The sequence below is a fragment of the Phasianus colchicus genome, chromosome 1 (assembly GCF_987193195.1).
Source record: "Phasianus colchicus chromosome 1, bPhaCol1.hap1.1, whole genome shotgun sequence".
In the NCBI taxonomy this organism is placed as follows: domain Eukaryota; kingdom Metazoa; phylum Chordata; class Aves; order Galliformes; family Phasianidae; genus Phasianus; species Phasianus colchicus.
This window is the reverse complement of record NC_143436.1, coordinates 47,730,869-47,754,785: the sequence shown is the minus strand read 5'-3', so window position 1 is coordinate 47,754,785 and position 23,917 is coordinate 47,730,869. Positions and strand designations below refer to the sequence as shown.

General features: G+C 35.3%; 1 protein-coding gene across 2 annotated transcripts in view; it reads left to right on the top strand.

Annotated features, from left to right (window-relative positions):
- The window catches only part of ANKS1B (ankyrin repeat and sterile alpha motif domain containing 1B), a 409,696-nt gene that overhangs the window by 72,240 nt on the left and 313,539 nt on the right, over positions 1-23,917 (top strand). For both annotated transcript variants that reach the window (XM_090140258.1, XM_090140254.1), the window contains exon 8: positions 1,766-1,941. In XM_090140258.1, coding sequence (XP_089996384.1) covers positions 1,766-1,941 — 176 coding nt within the window. The remainder of the gene's footprint in view (positions 1-1,765; positions 1,942-23,917) is intronic.

Below are 23,917 nucleotides of genomic sequence, written 5' to 3'. Positions count from 1 at the left end.
TAAACCAAATTTGAAAGATGGATAGCTGTATCAATTACCTTATTGTGACTGTCATGAAAATAGATAGCTAGATAGAGGAGAGAGACATTTCTTAGGCCTGCTCTGATAGAAAGTTAAGCAAAATTCATCTTTTATGTATTCTTTCTGGCAGCAATCAGATAGCCAGTTAGTGTACGCTTACAGACAGGTCAGTTATCACATTTGCAGTTCCTGTCTTACCACACACAACTAATTCTTGCCTAGCAAGAAATATCGAAGGACATATGTGGAAGAATATGAGATTTTTGCACTCAGAGAACATAAATCTGTAGGAAACAGTAGTCCTGTGTTTTCATTATGTACTCCAGGATGTATTTAAAATAGTTCGTAATATTCAAGTATTTTATTTCCAATTTTTACTTGTTCTCGTATTAATCTGAAATAAATTCTTCTTCTTCTTTTTTTTTTTAATTAGAAGGCTAAATATAAATAGAGCTAATTGCAACTTTGATTCAATTTCAAGTTTTGTGCAAACATCAACAAAATGTAACAACTGTTTTTATTAAAAGATTTCTTATACTTAACTATTAAAAGGCAATTAGATGCTTTTAATTAACAGCTTGTGTTCTTGGATCTAAAAATTGGAGTCACGGTTGTAATTTTAAAAAATACAATGAATTGTGTCTGTCTACCTAGCATAACAAATGATGAAAAAAAAAAAAAAAAGCTATAAAGAATGGCACAAAAAGAGCTCTAGACCAAAGAGAAAGAATATTACCTGGGGCTTCTTCAGTTACTTTTTTTTTTTTTTCCCCAAAGGATAGAATGGAATGAAATTATCTCTGTATTTTATTGAGTAGGAGGAGTGTAGTTTCCAACAGTATGACTCTTGGAACCTAGTCAAGAGAAAAAGTCTCTTACTTGCTTCAAGAATAAACTTGGCTTTCATTCACTTCTTCATTGCTATTATTAAAGGTAACTGTGTAACACGTATGCAGTAGATTATCCCAGCCTAACACAACACAGTTGTGATTCTAATACTTATTACTATTCCAATCTTTCAAGTAGAGGCCCTCAGTTAGTATAGCTACTAAAAGCCCATTGTCTTACTCTTTTGGTAAATTGATTAACTGAAGATGAAGGAGAAATCATGAAATACAATAAAGAATGCACTAAACATGTATTTCTGATAGGTTGATATAGGGAGGAATGTTTCAAACTTGTGGATTTTTTCCAACACATCCCCCCATTATTCCAAAAAATTGGACTCTGAGAAAGAGACCAAGGATTGTTTATAAAACATAGCTTTTTTGCAGGGACAGATGTTTATTCTCTGAAACTTAGTCCCAATCAATTTAGAGTTTACAGAGACTATGCAATGTCTTACTTGTTCAGACCAGCGAACATGAATCCCATGCAGTGTATGGAGTGGTAGTTTCGTATGTTTGTAGCAACTTTTCTGGTTAAATCTTATATTCTTGGATAGCTGCTGGTTTTATTCAGTGTTGGAAAACAGAAAGGGTAAGTACATGTTGAATTTCATCCTAAGTAAATACAAGCTATAAAGGAAAGGAAAAATAAGTAGATTACCTCGAGTGATTCCCATCCTGGAATGAGATGTCATTATTTTTGAAGGTAGAATTGTGTATGAAGATCACTGTTTAGATGTTAAGGCATGGAATGTAAGAAATACTAAGGAAAAATGTACATAACCTGCATTCCCTTTTTAGTCATAAATGACCTCTAATATTCTAAGTACTGACTAACGGTGTGTCTGTTTTTAAAGGTGAAGCTGTGACTGGAGAATTATCAAAGCTCTTAGATGAAATCAAATTGTGCCAAGAAAAGGAATACTCTTTTGAAGATCTGTCTCATACAATATCAGACCATTTTCTGGACAATTTTAGTAAAATATCAGAGGAAGAACTTATGACCAGTGGAATCCAAACCAAGCTTAATGTAGTAAGTAAGATGAGATACAAAGACAATATATTCAGTAATAGTTGTTCTTTTTTGTACCAATGGATCCAAATTCAAGGGAATTGCTGCCCAATTATAGCTTTCTCTTGCCATCTAGGGCCATCAGGACAACATCTGCAATCAGTTTGATCTCCATCTGGGGGTCGTCTGGAAAAAAAAGTGAAAGATGTAATGATCTTAAGTAGTGTCAGAGTGGGCTTAGTTTGGGTATTAGGATAAATTTCTTCATGGAGAGGGTGGTTTAGCATTGGGATGAGCTGCCCAGTTAATTTGTGCCATCTCCTTCCCTGAAGTATTGAAGAGAAGTGTGGATGTAGCACTAAGGGACTTGGTTTAGGAATGGGACTTTGCTAGGTCATGCTGATGGTTGGACTTGATGATCTCGAAGGTTTTTTCCAACCTAGATGATTTAGGATTTTATATTTGCTTTATTTATGTCACATTCAAGAAAGAAATAGTGCAAGATTATGATATGTCCAATAATATGATGGTAAAAAAAAGAATAGGATGCACTCATTACAGACTTAGAATTTAGTGTTCCTCTAATTTTATAAAGATATTTTATAAAGATTTTATAAAGATATTGCCTCCTAGAAGTAAGAATAGCTTTTGATGGCTATCACTACAAATGTGATCAAAAGTTCAGGTTAAATTTACTTTTGAGCTTGGGGAGTGCAAAAGGGGGTTTTTGAGAAATGCACTGAAATTGATAATACTCAGAACTATATCTGAGACTAAATGCTTGCAAAATTTGATCAGAATTACCCCTCAAAATAAGAAGCTAAACATCTTCAGTTACAATTCCTACAAATTTTATTACCATATAACTTTCTTAGTAGTTAATGATATGAAAGACTGAGTGTCTAATACTGAAAATTGTTGTGATTGTGACACTTCAGTGATTTCTACCTACAGTTAAAAATATAACTTCATTAATATTATTCCTGTAATTAAAGTGCTGTAGGATTCATTTTTTTCATTACAGGGTAAAAAAGCACTTTTATTATTCTTTTTTCCTTTTAATTTAATTCTTTTCCTCAGTAAGCAAAATAAATAGGATTGCTCATTAAATAATACACACAACAGAGGTAAAATGTTAAATGCTAAATTTCATTTTCTTTCTTCATAAATTAAGAATGATTATGCTCTAATATGTGGTGAAAAGCATAACAAGTTAAGACATTTTATGTGCTAGAGAATTCCTTACCGTATATGGAGACAGAATTAGGTTTACAGGAATGATTAGCTGCCCCAAAATGCAGTAGCTACTTTTGTAAAGTCCTTTTATGTTTGAGCAATTAGATACATAATCCATATTGAAGTCAGTGTAAACAAGGTACTGGAGTCATTTAAGCATTTCTTTATGTCTTTCAAGTGTCCCTCTGTATTTAGATGCTAACTGCTATTTAAGTCTGCTCTGTTGCTGTTTTGCAGAAATTAAAACTCATATAATTCTGTCTATTCAAACTGGAATTTTTACAGACCTAAATGAAATAGAATGTGAATATTCAACCGGTAAATCTGTAATTTATCTATAGCAGGTAAATTAGGCAAGTACATTTGCTGACATTTCATGTGATTATTTATTCAACCCAACATGAAAGCAAATCTTTGAAAATGGGAACTGGCTAAAGCATGTCATCGCTCTTTCCCATTAGTGCAACAAGTTTTTCTTTCAATGAAAACTAGAATCAAGGTGATGATACACACTTTTATCATCAAGTCACCATTCAGAGCAGAGCATGTTTTCCCTTTGAGTGGACCCAACTGCACAGGCCTATACATGGAAGGAACTGTATTGTGATGTGAGATTTTGCTGTTTCATCTAAAAAGATCTTCATTATAGAAAAGTATTTTACTGTTACTAAGTCCGTTCAGTTTCTGTCTGTCTTCTTTGTAGCCAAAATTCTCAGTTTTGAAATATGGTCTTTTATTTTGGGGGAAGTGCTGCTTTTTAGATTAAGACCCATAGGCTCAGTAAGGAGCCATCCAGGCAGAGACAAGGTGTTAGAAGAGTGAATGATGATGACTGAAGAAACTTACATGACTATTTATGTATAAGAACATGAATATACAGAGAAAGAAATAGGCAGAAGGAAACATGGATACAGAGAGGCAGAAATGGATTTTAGGATAAATATGAGAGAGATTCTTACAACTTTTTTTTTGTCTTGAGTTTTCTTCTTGCTGGGAAGCTTCTGCAAATAATCTAGAGAGTAAGTGGGTTCTCCTCTATTATCTCTATTAGGAGATAATAGGGAGAACATAGGAAAATTGAATAGGGAAATTGAAGGGCAGGATCTTTCAAATTGGATTATTTGAACCTCTGGGAGGAGTTCTCCTCTATTATCACTATTAGGAAAAGGATTTGGGGGTGCAGGAGAAGTATTTGAAAGTGTAGAAGAAAGATTTGGGACTACAGGAGAAAGATTTAGGAATGTCGGTTGATGAAAGACTCAACATGAGTTGGCATGTGCACTTGCAGGCCAGAACACCAACCATATCCTAAATTGCATCAAGACAAACGTAACCAGCAGGTCGAGGGAGATAATTCTGCTCCTCTACTCTGCTCTCATGAGATCCATCTAGAGTTCTGTGTCACTTCTGGGTCCCCAACACAAAAAGGACATTGAGCTGTTGGACCACGTCCAGAAACAAAGATGATCAGAGGGCTGGAGCACCTCCCCTGCAGGAGCAGGCTGAGAGCACTGGGGTTCTTCATCCTGGGGAAGAGAAGGCTTTGGCAGACCATTATAGAAGCCTGCCAGTACATGAAGGGGGTTTACAGGGAAGCGAGAAGCAGACTTTTTATAAGGGCATGTAATGACAGGGTGAGAGGAAATAGCTTTAAAACAGAAGAGATAGATTTAAACTAGATAATAGGAAGAAATTCTTTACTGTGAGGGTGGTGACACACTGGAACAGGCTGCTGAGGGAGGTTGTGAATGCCCCTTCCTTGGAAGCATTCAAGGCCAGGCTGGATGGGGCTTTGAACAACTTGGTCTAGAGGGAGGTATCTCTGCCTATAGCACGGGAGCTGGAACTAGATGATCTTAATGGTCCCTTCCAACCCAAACCATTCATGGCTCTATGTCTACATCTATTTAACTTGCTGCTGCATACTCCAGGACTATTTGGAAACGGTGACAGCACAGTAGCACTGGAGTACAGTCTCCTTCTGCCTGCAGGACTAAGTGTGTTGTCCTTCTCTTTACCAGTTCCAGCACAGGTGTAAGAACTGCACCAGGTGATCCTCTACAAATGAGCACTTGCTTCAGATTGCAATCAGTAACTCTTCCCCTGACCTGTTGTTGACTGTGGCAGTGTTAGCTCTGAGCAGGTGCAGTAGTCAGGTCTCCACTGGTAATATTTTAGGTGATATTTCCTGGACAAATATTGGTTCTAGAGTTGATGACTGATGCATACTTTTGAACTTCTATAGTACAGTATTCTGAACCTCTCCAAAATCCAAGCCATGAGACTTTGTAACCTTTGGGAGATTCCTCAAAGGAACTGGCTGTTCCTTTACTCCCTGCCTTTGCATCATGCTATTTGTCAGAGAAATAGGAGGGATTGTGGGTCAAAATCTGATCAGTTGGATCAAGGAAGCACCTCCTGAGACTACCCTATCATAGACACAGTAAGGAGAAAGCATCAGGAAGCAGAGCGCATTTGTTAGCTTTTATAAAAAACTGATAATTTTGAAGAGGGCTACATCTTCCGTGGGACTGAAGGTTTAGATTGATTCGAGATACTTAAAAAAGGTATGTTTTTCTATCTAGTATTCACAGCTTGGAATTCTGTCCTGAATCAGTGTCAACCTCTGATATTTCAAAGAGCAAAACTCTTTGTTTGGCATAATAGTAGTCGTGATGCAGTCCGCTTTTTAATGCGGTGACTGGACTATAAAAAGTTTCATCTGGAAAGTGGAAAAGTGCAGTTCATTGCTCTCTATGGCATAAGAGTGAGTTTTAACGTCACATTTGTAGTCTCCCACATGATTCCCTCCAGGGTTCTTTGTGTATTTTACAGCCACTGGAAAAATACCAATGCGGTCCTGAGTGGCTTAGGACTTCTTATCCACTAGTAAATTCTATTCCTTTTTTGACCTTACATGTCTTGCACTGTTTTTTGCTCAGTGATACAGCATATACAGAATGCTACTTCTTTTTTTTTTTTTTTTTTTTTTTTTAAGAAGTTGTGGGTTAGAACTTTTTAAGGTTAAGAACAGAATTAAATCCAGTTGTCCGTTTACTGAGTAGTTCAACAATTAATCATCCAGCCACTCAGCAAGTTTTTCTGATATGTTTGGACTAGAGGACTTCAGTCTTCAGGACAACCTTTTCAACAAATTTTGCATGGAAAACACTACATGTTTTGTTACTTTATGTGCCTCTGTTGACCTGATGTCTAATTTGTGACATAAGGTATTTAACAATACAAGAGGTTAATGTTTTTACAGAATCTTAAAGTAGAGTTTGCACATCTCTGAGGCCAGGTGAAACTGAAAAGGAGCTTCCTAGAGGAAAAAAAAATGTTTAGTTTCCTTTCTGTAGACTTAACTTTCTCGAGGACATAGGAAAATTGAATACAAAAATTGAAGGGCAGAATCTTGCAAATTAGATTAGTTGAACCTCTGGGAGGAAGAGAATACAATGGAGCAGTAAGTGAAAGTAAGGAGAGTAATGCTAAATGCCATATAATTTTAAATAGGAACAGATGAGATAAAGTGCAGAATTCCACTCCAGAAGTTGGAAGGGAAGCTAGATAAAATTTAGGATTCTAGAACAGTGTGTTGACTGTTAGCTTCCTGAATGAGAACAGAAGGTAAATAGTTTGAACACTTGTTTGATGAGTAGTACAAAGTCAGATGTGAATATGCTAACTTGATGATTTACTTGAAGAGCTCATTACAAATAATGAACTAAAGAAAGTTAAAGCCACACCAGAAAATTCATTTTCTGTGCTTGATATTGCAAATTTGGCTTTGTTTCAACACATGTATGATGTGCTCTCATGTAAATTATTTCATATAATTTTAAAATTAAGCTGTCTTAAGTGTGATTGCTTGCAAATCAGTTTTACGGTAGCGTATAGTACTTTCAGTTTTCAAAAAAATATAATTTTAGAAGTGTTTATTTTCCAATAGATGGCAGTCTGGCTCAGTAATTTCAAGAACAAAAGCAGCCATGTTATACAAGAGTTTCAACTTTTTTTTCCTTGCTTTCTTAAAATCATGCATTTTTAAAAGAGTTTATAGTTTAAATTACTTTTAAACGTCTGTAATTCTTGTAAGTGGAAAATTATCAAACATCATGGCATACATTTAAGGCACAAACTAAAATCTCAGGGCTAAATTTAGAGGTGCTTTACTACATAGGGGTTACATGTCAAGTGTCTATTCAAAGGATCTGTGTGAATTCAAAAGCAAGTAAGAAAATTTAAATGGGTATAGCTTGCAAACAAAAGATCTGGAAGAATAAAGTGCCAGGAAAACAAACACTAGAATGTTTAAGTGTATGTTGGGAGGAATGATACAGAGCTCCTGCTAGTAAATTGTTTTAATTTAAATTCCTCTGCTACCCATTTCTTGTCGAGTTTGAGGTGTACGTATTTGTGTGAGAACATATTGTTCTAAATGTACTGCTAAAAACAGAAATATGCCATATTTATTACAGTGTATTTTCTGGTGTTTCTTAATTTAAAAACATTCAGAAAGGAGAGAGAATGGCTTGTGTGTGTGTCCACATAAGAAAGGTTTCTGTTGAATGCTACTTTTTATTTGTTTTTGCAAAACAAAAAACAGACTATTAAGACCGTTTACACTATTCTATGTCTGTAAGTATATATATGTATACTTCTATATGGAAGATGTACATACTAGATACAGTACATCTTAGTCTTTTCACCAATTGGATGTGTTAATTTAATGAACATTTTTAAAAATTGACTCTTAGAAGACGTTTATCTTGTTCTCTGTTCAGAAAGTTATTGCATATTTCTAATTCTCAATTAAGATTGCATTTGGAAGGTGGTGTGTTCTTTATAGTGTAAGAATAAACAAATATTTTTCACATTTGGAGTTGAGAAAACAAAATTGGAACTAAAATTAAATTTAAATAATAAAATTCTGCTAGATAAACTTAATAAAAATGAAACTCTAAATGACAATATTTTCTTCACATCAGTTATTTCAATCTTGTGTAGATGGTATTTACTTGCAATGTTTGCTTTTACAGTTATGCTATCATGTTCAGAAGCAGAATACATAACCTACATTATAGATTTCCAAGTGCAAATGCATTATCTTGCTGTCTTCAAATTGTAGTTTAGATTAAAGGAGGTACAGTTCCTCATATAGAAAGTGTTTTTCTAGTCTTCTTCTTAATTACCTGGAGTAATTAAGATAAAATACTGAGAAACTTGTGCTATGAGATGCCCTCGTTTTTTTTGCTTTCAGAATAAAACTGAAATACTGAAGTCATATAGGATTACTGGGACTACACTACAGAGAGGTTTCTCAGAAGAGGTAGCAGTATATCTGATTACATTTCACATTTACATTCCATGGTTATATAATAGATAACAAAGGCTAGCAGAAGTAATATAAATTGAAGCATGAGAAAAGTTCTGTAGTTTCAAGAAAAAAGATTTGGATTTCATCACAATATAAGTGTCAATTTCTCCGTAATTCTGTCATCTGAAATGGGCATTTAATACTTGCGTACTTTATGAGAGAATAATATCTTTTAAAACATGCCATATTAACACTGTTGAAAACAGTGATGGTATGTATTCAAAAGAAAGATTTACTTTTAATTCTCATGTCAGAAAATCAAGGTGAATGTATATAAAGACAATATGATTTATTTTTGAATCTTTAGGAGATTTGAAATGATAGAATTGTGTGTTACGGAAGAAGATTGTTAGGAATTTATATACAAGAGGTGAATAAAATTTGTGTGGTCAGTTATAAATTTTATCTAATGCAAAGAAAAATAATTCTTCTAAGAAGCACATGTACCAAAAATTAGAAGTGAATATATATTTTTTTATTTTGCAAAGTAATAATAACAATAATAATAATAATAATAATAATAATAATATAATTATATAATTATATAATAATAATAAAATAATGAGAAAAACAATTTACATTATTCAAGCATTTGATAATATTATTATTACTTTTTAAATGCAACTTTTAAACAAATATTGTCTGGACTGAAATCTTACAGTGGAAAAGAGAGATCAAATATTCTGGAATAAAATAATTACTCTCTTAGATCAAAAGTGGAACCCTTTGATTGTATTATAAATTTGTCTAGAGGCATTATAGGGAGAGTGAGACAAAATTCCACATGAGGAAAGTGAGCAATAAGTATATACAATGTCTGACTTGTGGATATATTAAACATACATTCAAGAACAGTTAGGTCAACTTTTTAGTTACAGAATAGTAAAATAATCAGGCCTGATTTGTTGAGAGTCCATAGTAAGAATCAGGTATATTTTAAATTATATAACATAGGAAAAAAATGATAACATACCTTAGTGGTATTTATTTTTGTCATTTGTATTTATGAGAGAATTGTACCAAGAGCCAATGTTTGGAATACTTTCACTGTATTTAATTCCCCTTTTATAGCATAGATAATTTTTGTATTGCTGAATTATGACATTGCAAGAATTTTGAACGGTTGATCCCTACTAGTTCAGTTACAAACTTCTTTTTACAGGCTAATTCTAGCTATTATTTCAATTGGACATAAAGGTACAAAAGCCCTCTACTTATCTCTTGCAGGATATGTAAACTCTACATTTAAGATTTGTGTTACAAAAGTCTACCCACTCTCTGAAGACAAGGTTATATAATTTTATAAATTGTTTTTAAAAGCTACCACCCAACACGAAACCATCTGTTAGTCCTAGTTCCTAATGCACACGGTGGTATTTCCCACCGAGAAGAACTGTTTTTACTGTGATTTATTTCATTAGACATTTATAATCTGACATCCGTACCAATCATCTGTGGTTTGTTTTCAAGTATGATACCATGTCATGACGTATTTTCCAAAATGGCAATTGTATGCAAACAGGAGATAGGTGTTACAAAGAAGAAGAGATAAACACATTGACTTCGTGCAAATTTTTCCCGTTCTTTTTTAAGCAGTTTACCCAGCACAGGGAAGTTCAAACAATTCTTTGGTATTTTTTCCTAAACTATGTTCTGTAGTTATTAAAAGTACTACTGTAGGGTTATTTTCTGTATCTGTAAATTACTCTGTGCTTTAGAGCAGCATCATAAAGATTTCTGTGTTGGAGGAAGCCTAACTGTAACCGAGTGGAACTCTACATAGAATAATCTGCCTGATGGCATGCTTCCCAGCCAACTAAATTAGCCTGCAGCTCCCTGCTGCTGTGATTTCTGGTACAAGTATTGCTAGACAATCCTCCAGCGTGCTGCACAGACATACCCTGTGAAATAGTCAGCACTTATTTGAGAATGTAAAATGCTGAAATATGACAGTGCTTAGTATGATTTAAGCTACATAGAGTCTACTATAACAAGGGGGAAGGGTGCTTCCCAAGCCACCAGTTCATCTGATCTGCATTAAAAAATACGACTTCATTTCCGCTATAATGGTTTTCTGGACTATTTAGTTTGTCTCTCCAATTATGTATGTGTGGGGCAAATTCCTTGACTATCAGATACTTGCAGGAAAACAGCTTACAGGCAAATGTATCACTCTAAATGCTGTTAGGTATTTAGCTTGCATTGGTGAATCCTAAATGTGTCTAATCCTTCTGGTCCAATCTGCCACATTGTTTACTTTGATAACCAATGTATTATTATATTTTGCAGAACATGCTGTATGTGTTGGCATTTTATTTCCTGAGTACATGCTTGTATTTATTCTTCTATGGTAAAATCTGACAGAGTAGTAAAGAAAAAATAGTTGGTGCACACTCTCCACAACTTGCAATAATGCAGGCTTGATTTTTCTTAAAGCTATTTTAAATCTGGATGAGTAATCCTAACACTTGCAAGTTTATTTGTATGTAAATCTTGCCATGCTACCAACCATTTCACTTGCCCTGCTGTGGACTCTTTCATCCTAGTTAAACCTCTTTTATACAAGGATCTCAGATATGGCTGTAGCACTTTTTTTTTTTTTTTTCTCCATATAAAGTCATTAGAACTTAAGCTTTTCTGATCAAAGAGCTTGTTTGTCTTCATGGATATAAAGCTGTATGTAAATTTTGGATGTTCAGCAAATGGTTTGTAGTATTTTATCTACTTGAGAATCCTGTTGGACAGCTATGTTTTATTAAATTAACCACAGCAGATCCTTGTGTTTTTTTTTTTTTTTTTCCATGAAGGCCATTTTAGTTCAGAGACTGTCAGACATTGTACTGAGCACATATATAGTTTGTCATTATACTCAACCAAATACCAAAAAAATCTACAATCTAAGCAGGACTACTCAGAATCTGAAGAGTCTATTGGAACTGATCATGAGACCATCTTGTCAATACAAAATATATAATTAGATAGTGGATAATTAGGTATCTTTGTGCGTGTGTTATTCAGTGCTTAAGTGAGCATTCTTTTCCACACCTATTTGTGCCATTATCATTCCTTACCTCTCCTGAGCTGCCTGTGCCATTGTGCACATTGTTGCCAGCTTTACATAGCAGAACACTTTTCTTCCATACTCTCATGTCTGCTGTCCTGTGAGTATGCAGTACTGTGCGACATGGTGTGCATTCTTAAGCTGTAGTTTTCAGCTTCAGTTGGGATCATCTTAGTTGCAATTACTTGTGAAGAATGTAAAAGATTATGAAATTTTCATCCAGGAAGGTGATTTTGCAGTATTAACTTCAACTGTCTCTGTCATATTACAAAACCAAATCATCAACGAGACTGATGAACTTTGCTGTTAGTAGGATAACAGTCATCAGCAATTGTTCCTTCAAGCCCTGACTCCCTAGAGACCTCCAAAAGATCTGTAGTGGACTCCTAATTGCATTTCCCATGTTTTTTTTCTCTCCTCAGATTTTTCTCTGTTATTCTAGCCAAAATGACCTTTGAAACTTCTCTCTCACAAGAGAACAAAAAGTTATTTTCATTATGATTTTCTTAAAATTCATTTTCTTTCTATTTGATCATAGTATTACTAGTAGGAATGCTGAATCTCCAAAGGTAGGAATCAGCTGCATAAACGTTAATTATCTCAGTTCTCCATAGACAGACAAGGTTTCTTTTGCATCATTCCTTCTGGAACAGTGATTAAGGTTCTGCAGCTACCATGTAGTGTCTAGAATAGTACTAGGTGCTTGTGATGTGCAGCTGAATCCTTCACATCAGTTGCATAAACATAGACATCTAGTGCTGTTCTGATCAGCAGCTGAGATGTCCTCATGGTGCTCAACTTTGAAAGTTATTCTGAAAGAATGTTCTGGAATCTCAGTTTGAGATTAGGCAGAGTGCACAATGACAAGCACTGGACTTTGGTGTTGAGGCAATTTAATCAAGAAAAAATGCTTACTCGGCAATGATCCATTTGGTTTGTCACATTTAAGCAAAATATTTGTAACAATGTATGATATTGATAAAGAATGTGAGAAAGATCTCTAACATTTAATTACATTTAGCTTTTAGTTTCTAAAAACATATTTATTCTCTTTGAAAAAGTAGTTTTGATGGTTTGTAAAAAGTGTGAGCCTGAATATATGGAAGACTTATTTTTTCCTGTCATATGTAGATGTTTACCCTAGGGAAAGGTGAGTTAATAAGGAAAGAAGGAGAAAGCAAGCTTTCAAATGAACTCATTTCTGATTTATGATCTTAAGCAACAAGTAAATAACTTCAGAACTTTTTAACTTTTTTTTTTTTTTTTTTTTTTTTTTTTTTTGCATGTTACAGAAATACTTACTTCTGTAACATTTCTAGAACACTCTCTGTTTTGTTAGGAGGTACCAGCACAGGTACACTTGTATATTTTAATACATAGTGACATTAGTTCTACATACACAAAAGATACAAATGGTAGGAAAAAATGATAGAATTCTTAAATGCCTTTTATATATACCTGAAATCAACATGGATTACATGTCTACCCCATTAGTATAAGAATAAAATTAAGCTCATAACTACTGCTAGTAATATATGTATTTATATATATGTATATATATATATATATATATATATACACATATGTGTATATATATATAAATAAAGCCTGATGATTAACATCTGATAGGTGGTACATGAGAAAAGTGAGTACAATATGAGTATGTCTTTCATCTGTTTCTGTTGTGAGGAGAACAGTATGAAGAGAACTTTTGTCCTGATGGCATAAAAAAAAAAATGGAGCCTATTAATCCCTTAGAATTATGTGAGTTCTCACAGGATCCATTAAGGAGTGGAGATAAATGCAAAAGTATGGTTTCACTTTATCATATTCAGTGATTCTTTAGAAGTTGAATAAGTAGGTACTTTCTTAGCAGTAGCAGCCTCAGTTTCCTTTGTTCGCTTTTTCTCAGTAAGAGGGAGCAGTATATACAAGCAATCTTAATGGTAAATATTCTGCCATATTTCAGATGGCAAAATTACCTCCTGCGAACAATCCAGGAGACTCCTGAAGTCTGTTGAGGACAACTTCCTGTGCAAGTTATTGGACAGACCACCCAGAGTTGAAGCATTACTGGACCTGGTGGTCACCAGTTCAGGGAAGATCATTGATGAAGTTAAGAGTGTAGGCAGACTGGGCTATAGCAACCGTACTCTGCTTGAGTTTGTGTTCTCAAGGAATATGGGTCCAGGGTTACTTGACCATATACACACCTGTTTTTATATTGCTTTCTCTAATTTTTCAAAAGGATGTAATGACTAATGCCATTTTTGATCATCTATTTTCTTTTCTTTTGGTGTCCATCATTCCTAATCTTATTGTAAGTCTCAGTTTAGTGCCATGCACAAAAATCTTAGAAGAGGCTCTTTAGTTTTATTTGCTTCAGTAGTTATTTGAGATTGAGCAGTTCCTATTAATTCTGGTTATCATTTCTGTTGATGTTGGTGCTCTGCTCGGTATCTCTAGAATATAAACTATTACAGTCTGCAAAGAACCATCCTCAGCACTGCCTGTCAACCTTAAACAAAACACGTATTAAAATATAATAATTTTTGTTCCTATGCACATCTTTTTAAAATTATTGGTTGATTCCTCATAGATGTTAGCATATTTACCTCCCTGCCCTTCGCTCTGTTTATAATGGTGTTTCTTTTAAGGAATCTCAGTAATTTTACCTGATCACTGCTTTAGCCATAGGTACTTCATAAGAAGTGGTGTTGCAAAGGAATTATAGGTGAAGGCATGTTACTGACTTCATTTGTATTTTACAGAACTTTTAAGACACTACATGATATCTGGCTGAAGAAAGGATTACGTATTAGCTCTTAAGCTACCCAGGAATATATCTGGAAAATGAACTAAAGGTGTACTTGTATTGGGGTAGATCTCTACATACTATATTGACTCCATTACAGGCAATAAAAAACAGTACATATGAGCTAGCACAGGAAAAGCAACAACTGTCTTAAATCTTCTGGTAGTCCTTGTTATTGAGATAATGATATGATAGTGAAGTCATTATTTTAATTATGTAAGACAGGAAGAAGCAACAGGTTGGTGTTTTTTTTCTATCCATACCAAAACAGTTGCCTTTCTATTGAAGATGATTTTAAATTCTGTTTATACATGCTATTTGAGTGAAGAAAGACTAGGAATGGGAGAGGATTTGGGTGGATCTCATGCAGGTCACACTTCACTGAGAATTCAGCATGTGTGTATGTTTAATCCTTTTTTTCTTTTTTTTTTCCCCCTAATATCTGTAGAAAAATCTGAGCATTTGCACATTTTACTCTTTGACTGATCTTTTGCAGTTAGGCCTTTAACTTCCATAACACACTGACTTTACTGTCAGGAGATTCATTCTATTTCAGTTATTTCAGTGCATTGTTTTTGTATTGTATTTAGTATTTTAGATAATATATGACAAACTGCTTGCAGTTTGTTACTGATGGATCTGGAGATGATCTTGTACAAGTGCTCTTTAAGGTCTTTTTGATTATCTACTGATAACCAGCACTCATCTTCAGGCAGATTGAATGCTGTCTATAGTCTATCTCTTTAGAATGGCTTTGTCTCTTCTATCCTTCATTAAGCCAACAGCATCTTAATGCAATAATAACTTCATTTTCAGTAACACATTTTTACTGAGAATATATATGTGAGATAAAAAACTGTGTACTGGAGGAGTAATAAAGTGGTGACTTCTGCCTACTCAGTTACCACCTGATTTTTCCCCTACTTTAATTTCTGTTCCTTCTGGTCTATTTCATGACAAATAATATATTTTCTATAAGTTTCATCATTCTGCCACCCACTTATCCACCCTCTCTTTCACAACTTTTAAAAAGGAAAAATACATGTTTTATGGCTGATTTGCTTTGCAATTACATTGCGCTGAGTTTTTCAAACATTATATGATAACATTCAGATAGTACAGGGATGTTGAATACTGAGATGTCGCTGTAGTTATTCTCCAAGCAATATTTTCTTTTTTTTTACTTTTAAAGCCAAAAATGCACGACTTTGAAGTACATTTATTTTTTAATGCAAAGTAAATATACTTAAGCTTTTGTTTCTATTTAATATTTCTGAAAATATTGATCTTGTTTTTCTGCAGGCACCTATATCTTTCATTATCAGTGTCTCTCAACTGGTATGTGAGTTTTACAGTGAGTCACATTTTAGAATGAGTCATGTGTGTATAAACATTCACTCCTTGATTCAGGGAGACACATAAGCTTGCCATTAACAAGAGAAATCCCATTAACTTGATTGGAACTATTCATGTGCTTAAGGGTCAAGACTCAAATTAATACATTTTTGCATAGCCTATATTTGAATATCCCCTTAGGTCAAATCTGCTATGCCTATGGGATAGAAGGACGTCCCTATAAATGCATTTATAATAGAGAGTGTTGTTGCAAACTGAGTGGTTGCTGAGTTGAATTCCCCATTGGAGCTTTATCCTTCAAAATGATAAGTTCTTTCTCCTTGGTCAAGCAAAGCACTCAGAGTGCTTCAATGTTAAGTAATATCAGATCAGTTATTATAGGTTAATATCAAATACCAATACCAAGTATCAGTACCCATCAGTACCAAGTGTTTGGTGTTAATATTTGGGATAAACTGTGAAAATAGCCCAATACATGAGGATTAGGTACGTGCTCAAAGTTAGCTAAGCACTTATAAGTCAGGCTCACTTTGCTTCACCTAATGTTAAGAGGTAAAAATTCATTTGGAAGACAATTTAGTCCTCTCCCATGAATATCAGAATGGAGTATGTTATGAAAGTGCCTATATGTTCCTATGTTAAAGACAACCAGTTGAATCTATAGACTAAAAATGTAGCTCAAATTACATAGCTTTTAAACAGTTCAAACTACTTTAAAAATGATTTTTAAAGTACGTTATCAAGAAAATCTATATTGCAACTTCAAGTAGCTAATGTAGTTCAATTCTAGCAGAAAAATAAATGCAGTATGTTTCCCAAAATATCTGTAAATGAAGATTCTATCAGCTCTATATACTACATAATTCTTAACTGATAGCTGTTTATTATAGTTAAAGTATATTTTTTAAAAGCACATATTGTTCAATTCTCTGCAACTTTTCTGTTTGTTGAATTATTGAATTTTCTGCCATTTGAAAATCTCCATCTACTCTGAACTGAATGTAATAATCTTCATGTGGAGACTATTTTATGTACATATAACCTAAGATAACTACATTATATTCAGAAGCTTTTACTTTTAGTGAAAAAATCAATTAGCCAAGATCAGTGTTTTTTTAAAATGTATAGTATTCTCTTGATGGACCATTTTCTTAATGTTGCAGTCTTTTGGCAAATGAAAAGTTATCTTTCTGAAAAATCTGTAGTTCCCTTACAGATGGAAGAAATGGTATCTTTTTTTCTGCAAGGTTACAGCGTATAAGCTTGCTGTGAAAAACACATTCAAATAATTCTCATTCATTTTATAATCTTGTTTTCCCTTATAAGTCTTGCTTTATTCAGTGCACACCGCACTTTCTTATTATTTGTCATCTAGGTCAAGGGTATATTTACTGCACAGTATCAGATCCTAATCTGAAAAGAGAACAAAAGAATCAGACTGGTTTACACTGAAAGGAACTTCTGGAGGGCATCTGGTCCAATGCCCTGCTCAAGCAAAGCAGCTTCTCCAGGGTTGTATCCAGTTAAGTTTTGAATGTCTACAAGGAAAGAGTCTCCACAGCCTCTCTTGGCAACCTGTTCCGCTGCTCAGACCACTTGAACAGTAAAGCATTTCCTGATGTTCAGATGAAACCTCCTACATTTCAGTTTGTGCCTGTCATCTCTTGGCCTGGCACTGGGCACCAATGGAAAGAACCTGGTTCTCTCCTCTTTGCACTCTTCTTTTAGGTATTTCCAGATGCCTATAAAATCTCCTAACCACCTCCCCTCCCTCAGCTTTCTCTTTTCCAGGCTGTACAGTTTTAGCTCTTTCAGCCTTTCATCATAGGAGAGATGCTCCAGTCCCTTCATAATTTTCTTGGCTCTCCACTAGGTTCTATCCAGTGGCTCCCCTGGAGTCTTGTGTACTCAGGAGCCCAGAACCAGACACAGTACACCAGGTGTGGCTTCACCAGTGCTGAATAGAGGGAAAGAATTGCTGCCCTTGAATGATTAATTTCTCACATGCTTGTTATGATAGATATCAGTAGCACATGCACACTGAGCAGCCGTAGAATCCCAAACAAAAAAACTGTTATGTACAGCTTGGCTGATGAGCAGTGGTACAGAAGTCAAGATTCTCCTTCTCTGGGATTACTGGAACTTGTACTTTGGTTGCTTGAAAAGTAATGCTACAACAGCTACAAGGAGTACAATAGCACTGTTTAATAGAGCAAATTTTCTGATACAAAACATTATTTTTCAACAGTCCCCACCATTAGCTGTGCATTTTCACCAGTGATGAGCAAGAATCTGCATGACATGCTTGTAAGAATCTGCATGGCACACTTGTAAAAATCTGCTCCAGCAGAAGTGACCCACTGTTTCATAGCTTCTATAATGGCATAGTTGCAGCCTGAAAAGATGGATGTCAGAAGGCACAGAATCTGGACTGTACAGTGGGTGTGGCAGGACAGTCAGAATTGGTTTGTCTGAGCTCTAGTAAATCCTGAAAGATCACTCCCTTTCCTATCCCAAAAGACAATGCACGTCGCTTTACCCACACAAGGATGTGTTTTGAACTTTTTCCTCCATGGGGAATTCAAATGTGGCTACTCTGTGGACTGCTGTTTTGATTCTGGCTCATAGTGATGACGCCGCGTCACGTCAGTGATACTGATATGATCCAGAAATTGTCACCGTCAGCCTCGTATTGGTTCAGCTGGTCCTGATAAACTTGCATATGGTGCTCTTTTTATTCTTGTGTGAGCATTTGTGAGACCCACCAGGAGCAAACTGTGTCATATTCCAATATTGTCACCATTGTTTCCGGTGTGTTGAGGTTGATATTCAGCTCTGTACGCAGTTCCCTGGTCATAACCTCCGGATTCATGTGGATGAGCTGATCTAGACACTCTTATTTCATGTCATGACAGCTGAGCATGGTCCTTTGGAATGAAGCTTGTCTTTCATGTTGCTGTTGACACTGCTGAAACTCACCACCCACTGCCTCATTGTGCTAACTTCCACTGTTGGTCTCAATAAACATTCAGCAAGCATCAATTGGATGCTTTTTTTTTTTTTTTTTTTTTTTTTTCATGGAGGAATTGTATGGCATATTTTTGTTTCATGTGCACTTCCATGCCAGACACCATTCTGTCAGCCTGCCCCTCTTCACCCATCTGTCACATGGCAGCAAAATATAATGGAATATTGCTGGGAAGGTTCAATTTCAAATGCTGTAACACCGATGTCTGCCTCTGATATCGTGGGTCAACATAATAAATTAGGGGGCATTACTTTCAGAGCAGCCCTTGTACTTTCAGAGCAGTTATTCTCACGTACTGCTGTAAATAGTCACGGAATATCTCACGCTGATTTCTGATGTAACCCAGCATCTCTGTAAAATTTCATCTGTGATTTTGCCAAGAAAAGAGGACCACAAAGTTAGCAGTCATATTGAAGAAGTTTGCATCGTGCCCTGCATCTCACAGGGATTGTGGCAGAGACATGTACAGAATGCTATTTGCCAGCATTCAGCAGCTTGAAGTACAAGATTGTCCTTCTTCTGCTGTTCCCTCCTGGCTAAATACAGGAAGGGCAAACAAACTCTAACCATGCTCACAGCATGACAGTGGTGAAAGAAATGTAAAAAAAGGAACTTATTTGTGAAAGAAATGTGCAGTGCATGGTGGAGGACAAGATAATGAGGATGGAAAGTAGAAAAACACCAACCAGGGTGAAGGGTGTCTCGAGGAATGTGACAAAGGTAAGCCCAGGCCTCTAAAACATTTCACTGTCATTTTGTGTACAAGACATAGCAAGTCTTGTGAATGAGGTTTCTTCCTGCTGGGATCCTTACTGAATCCCAGAAGGGTTCATTTGGTTGATGTAGGGATCCTGCTGTGGAAAAATAGTTACTGATGGTGTTGCACTTCATGCTCAAATGCTGCTTTTTTCCCTTCCACAGTAAGCGATTTCCTGGGTACATCCTGGGCAGTGGCTGGGGGTGCATGAGGAACCTTGTGGCCGAGGGAGCAGTGACAGCACAGCACCTTTCTTGGCCCAGTTTATAGTGGATATTCAGGAACAGGTTCCTTCCTTATTAGTTCCTCATTCACTGTAATTTAAATTTAGACTATTAGACAAAGAAATGCACTGTATTCATGGTTATTTCACAACATTATTACTTATCCTTTTGGGCAGATGAAGGAGAAGTAGAGGCATGCATCTGCCACCCAGTGGTTAGGATCATATGAAATACTGACATGGTCATATGTTTGTCAAGGCAGTTTGCTCTTCAAGAACAGACACAAAGGTATGTTTCTTTTCCTGTTGACATTTAAGAGTGGAGGAGACTTTCTCTGCTTTTTTTCATCTCTACTCATTATCCTATGCTAAATATTAGCTTGTTTTTTTATATCAGGAGGGAGACATCAGGTTATTGTGATCCTCAACCTGGTGTACATAAATATATCAGAACAAATAGCCTGTTTACAGAATAAAATACTGTTCAGTGTAAAGTTACGTACTGGGACAATTCTGCAATTTGTATAAATGAAGACACAAAGAGGAAGAATTCCATACATAAATTTTCAAAATCGTAATATAAATTCTCATCAAATTGGTGGTTATGTCTCAGAACCAGTGAAGTATAAGAAAATCTTGGCACTAATTATAGCAGCCCAATGCTCTTTCTTTAGGTCTTGCTATTCTCTCATTGCTGTATTGTTATTCTCTCTCTTTTTTATACACAGAAAGTTCATTATTAGTCTTGCACCATTTTAAGCAATTTTTATTACTTATTTTAGTGTCTCAATTAGAATATAGCTTTCTTTTATTAGATGATGTATTCAGCATAAGTGTCTGGTGATTTCCCTACCAATTACTACTTTTTTACAGATTGTATCTGATATCTTTTAAGGTTTTCTGTCTTGATTTGTTTGAGGATCTATGACACTTACACTCTTGTCTCTTTTAACTTACAAAGTTGACTTTTTTGAAGCTTAGTACTACAGGTTATGTTGACTTCACCGTTCTGTAATGTCAAAGTCTGTTAATTGAGCAACTGTGATCTAGGTGGCATTTTCTAGCTACATTTTCTGTTCCTTTTTTTAGTCAGAAAAGGCATATATAAAAGGTCCACAGTTGTATCTATTTTTCTTCAGAAGACAGAAAGTTCTTCCTCTCTTTTTCTTTCTTTCTTTCTTTTTTTTTTTTTTTTTCTTCTGGGAAGAGGGCATAAATAACTTCAATTTCACTAAACCCCTCCCCACAGGGCTATTTCAAGGCTTCCCAGCAGCATACACAAAATTAGATTTTCATGTCTAAAGAATCTCTGAGGAGGCAAAATTAAATTTTACAACAGAATGGAAAAATGAGGGAGATCTGAGCAAAAATGAAGGCTGGGAAGGGTTAGCAGGAAAGTGGGTGGCTTGGGTTAAGGGTTTTATGGTCTTGTGTATCATTTTGAGATCCGTTGATAGATTATAAGTCTTTCCGTATCTCATCTGCCTCCCCCAGATGTCTCCATCTCCCTAGTGTATGCAAACCCACTCCTTCATTTAGGGGATTTCTGACTCCCCTTTTTCTCATGCAGTCCTTCCCCTCTTTGCAGCTGTTTTTCCCTGCAGCAGCAACTTGTTTTTACTTAGTCTGTTCTGCCTGTTGTCTGGGAAGAACCAGGCATCTGGGATTGGTGAGAAAAGTGATAGTGATAGCTGCTTGTTGGGCCTTCATATGCGTTTATCTTACTGCTTTCTTTTTAGTGCTCTATCTGTAGCAGAAATCTGGGAAAGAAGAAAGCAGAAATCAGTCATTCAGTATGAAAAGATCCAGCCCTACTTTTCAGTTGTCTGTAAATTAGCCTGTATTGTGTCATACCTGGATGTCTAGAGGCATCAGAGTACCAGTCAGTGTATTCCAAATGTTCTCTAATGCATTTTGACATCTGCTGGTCCTTTTTTAAAATAGTCAGGAGATCTGATTATTGAAGATTTCCAATATCGTCTCATCTATATTGACAGCATTAATTTAAATTACTGTGATATGCATTCTATCTCTGTATGTCTCATATATTGTATGTAAAGTAAATAATAGAATTCTCTCTTGTTCTGTTTGTTTACTTTTTATTGCTCAATAATATTTTTGCTATGATCATTTTCTACTTTTTTCTGTAATAGTTAAATCTCAGACGTTCTCCCTTGAATTTCATTATTCATCCTCTGTTAATTATATTAAAAAAATATCTCCAACGCTGCGCTTAATTTTTGCTTTTAGAAAGCAAATTGACTATATTTATTTCCCTGACTTGTTTTTAACCTCTTATATTTGCTTTTAAGATCACAGTTGATGTGTGTTACAGGCTTTTCTGCACCTAGTACTGCTGCAATTCTTTGCTTTGTGCTCCAGGGGGCAAGAAGCACTTTGTTCTGTGATCCAACAATTCTGAAATTTAAAATATGAACACAGGGTAAACACTGTGGAAAATGGCATCATAAATAGATGGGAAGAACTCATATTCTGCTTCCTTTGTCTGTCCAAATGCAAAGCAGTAATAGTCCTTCATGACCGACACTCTGCAGAGTTAACCCAATCCTTTTAATAATCCCTGTAAGAAAACCGGTTGCTATGGGAACACATTCTGTGGTACCACTTGACTGTCAAAATAACCTCATGAAATATCTTGCTAAGAATGGCTTAGAAATTGGTTTAAAATAAAAAGTAAATAAATCCACCTTACTTGTGGCTAGATGCATGAGGTCTGCAACAAGGGAGCAAACATTTCCTACAGGAGAATAAGACTAGTAGAGATAGATGTATCTGGTTTCTCAACCCTGGTGAGTCAGCTGACATGGAATTTAGAAATATTTATCATGCTTGAGTTAGTGATATACCAACCTGCTATGTGCATAAGAAGTTAGCACAGGGTCCAAAGGCTAAATGAACCCCAGGTGTTACATGGTTTATTAACACCTGTCTGTGCAGTGCCTCTGCTTTGCTTGCCAGTATCCTTCAGTTCGTGTTCATCTTCAAACTGCTCTGCTGTTTTTGCTCTTCTCTTCCCCAGTACGTTTCCTTCTCCTCTGCATGCCCCTTCTTACAGCACACTCCACATGTTTCTTTATTCTGTTGCTTAAAATAATCTGCAGTTGAGTGGGGTTTTGGCTGTTTGTTTGTTGTTTGAATATAGGCCTCATAACAGTGCTTCAGAGATTAATAGATGTGGTCAGCCGCTGTTTCAAGCAGCATTATGCTGGCCACTCAAAAATCCAGCCACATCTGAAAGATTGCTTGACTAAGTATTCCTGGAGATAGAATTTGTTATATGAATATCAGATGGGCTGATTAAAGAAGGTTAGAACAGCTATTACATGTACTGCAGTTTAACTACGGGCAAAATAATTATCTGTGGCGTAGAGATCAATTGTGAGTAAAATTAGCAATTTTTTGTTGTCATATTTTTGTAAACGCCATATTTTAAAAATCATTTGTCACTGGTTTAAATTTCCTCCTCTGGAAATCAGTAGAAGTTTCCATTGCAATTCATTTAGTTGAAATGAATTATCATTCACACTAAATAACATAAATAAATGAAAAATGTCCACACATTCTGCTTTCAGCTGTCATAAAAAAGATAGAATACCAGTTTAAGCAAAAATCAGGCTTATTCCATTATCACTGAGGCCAATATGGAAGTCCTAATGGTCACAACTCAATAGCTTTTTCCAGTACCTTTCCGGCCTTCTAGTTTGTGAAAAAAAAAAACCCAAATACTTTTTAATTTTTTTTTTTGTAAGCAAATTATGCTAACATGTTTGCTATTAGTAAATATCAAATAAAAATTGAAACCTCACATTTTGACTGAATTCATCTTTTTTTTCCCCCTATAAAAACATTGAATTAATCCATGCAAATGTAATTCAATTCCATTTTTATCTTTTGAACACAGCAGATGACTATTAAAGCAAGATACCCTTAGTTCATGCTATTTCCCTATAGAAGAATAGTGTATTTTTAAATATCTCAGAACTGTTCTCAACTTAATAATGATAATAATAAAGCAAATTTTCAATTAAAATCAAGTAAAAATTGCTAATTACATGATAATCAAGAAAACAAACGTATATTACTTTGTTCACTCAGGTTTAAAGTATAATTGCAGGTAGCT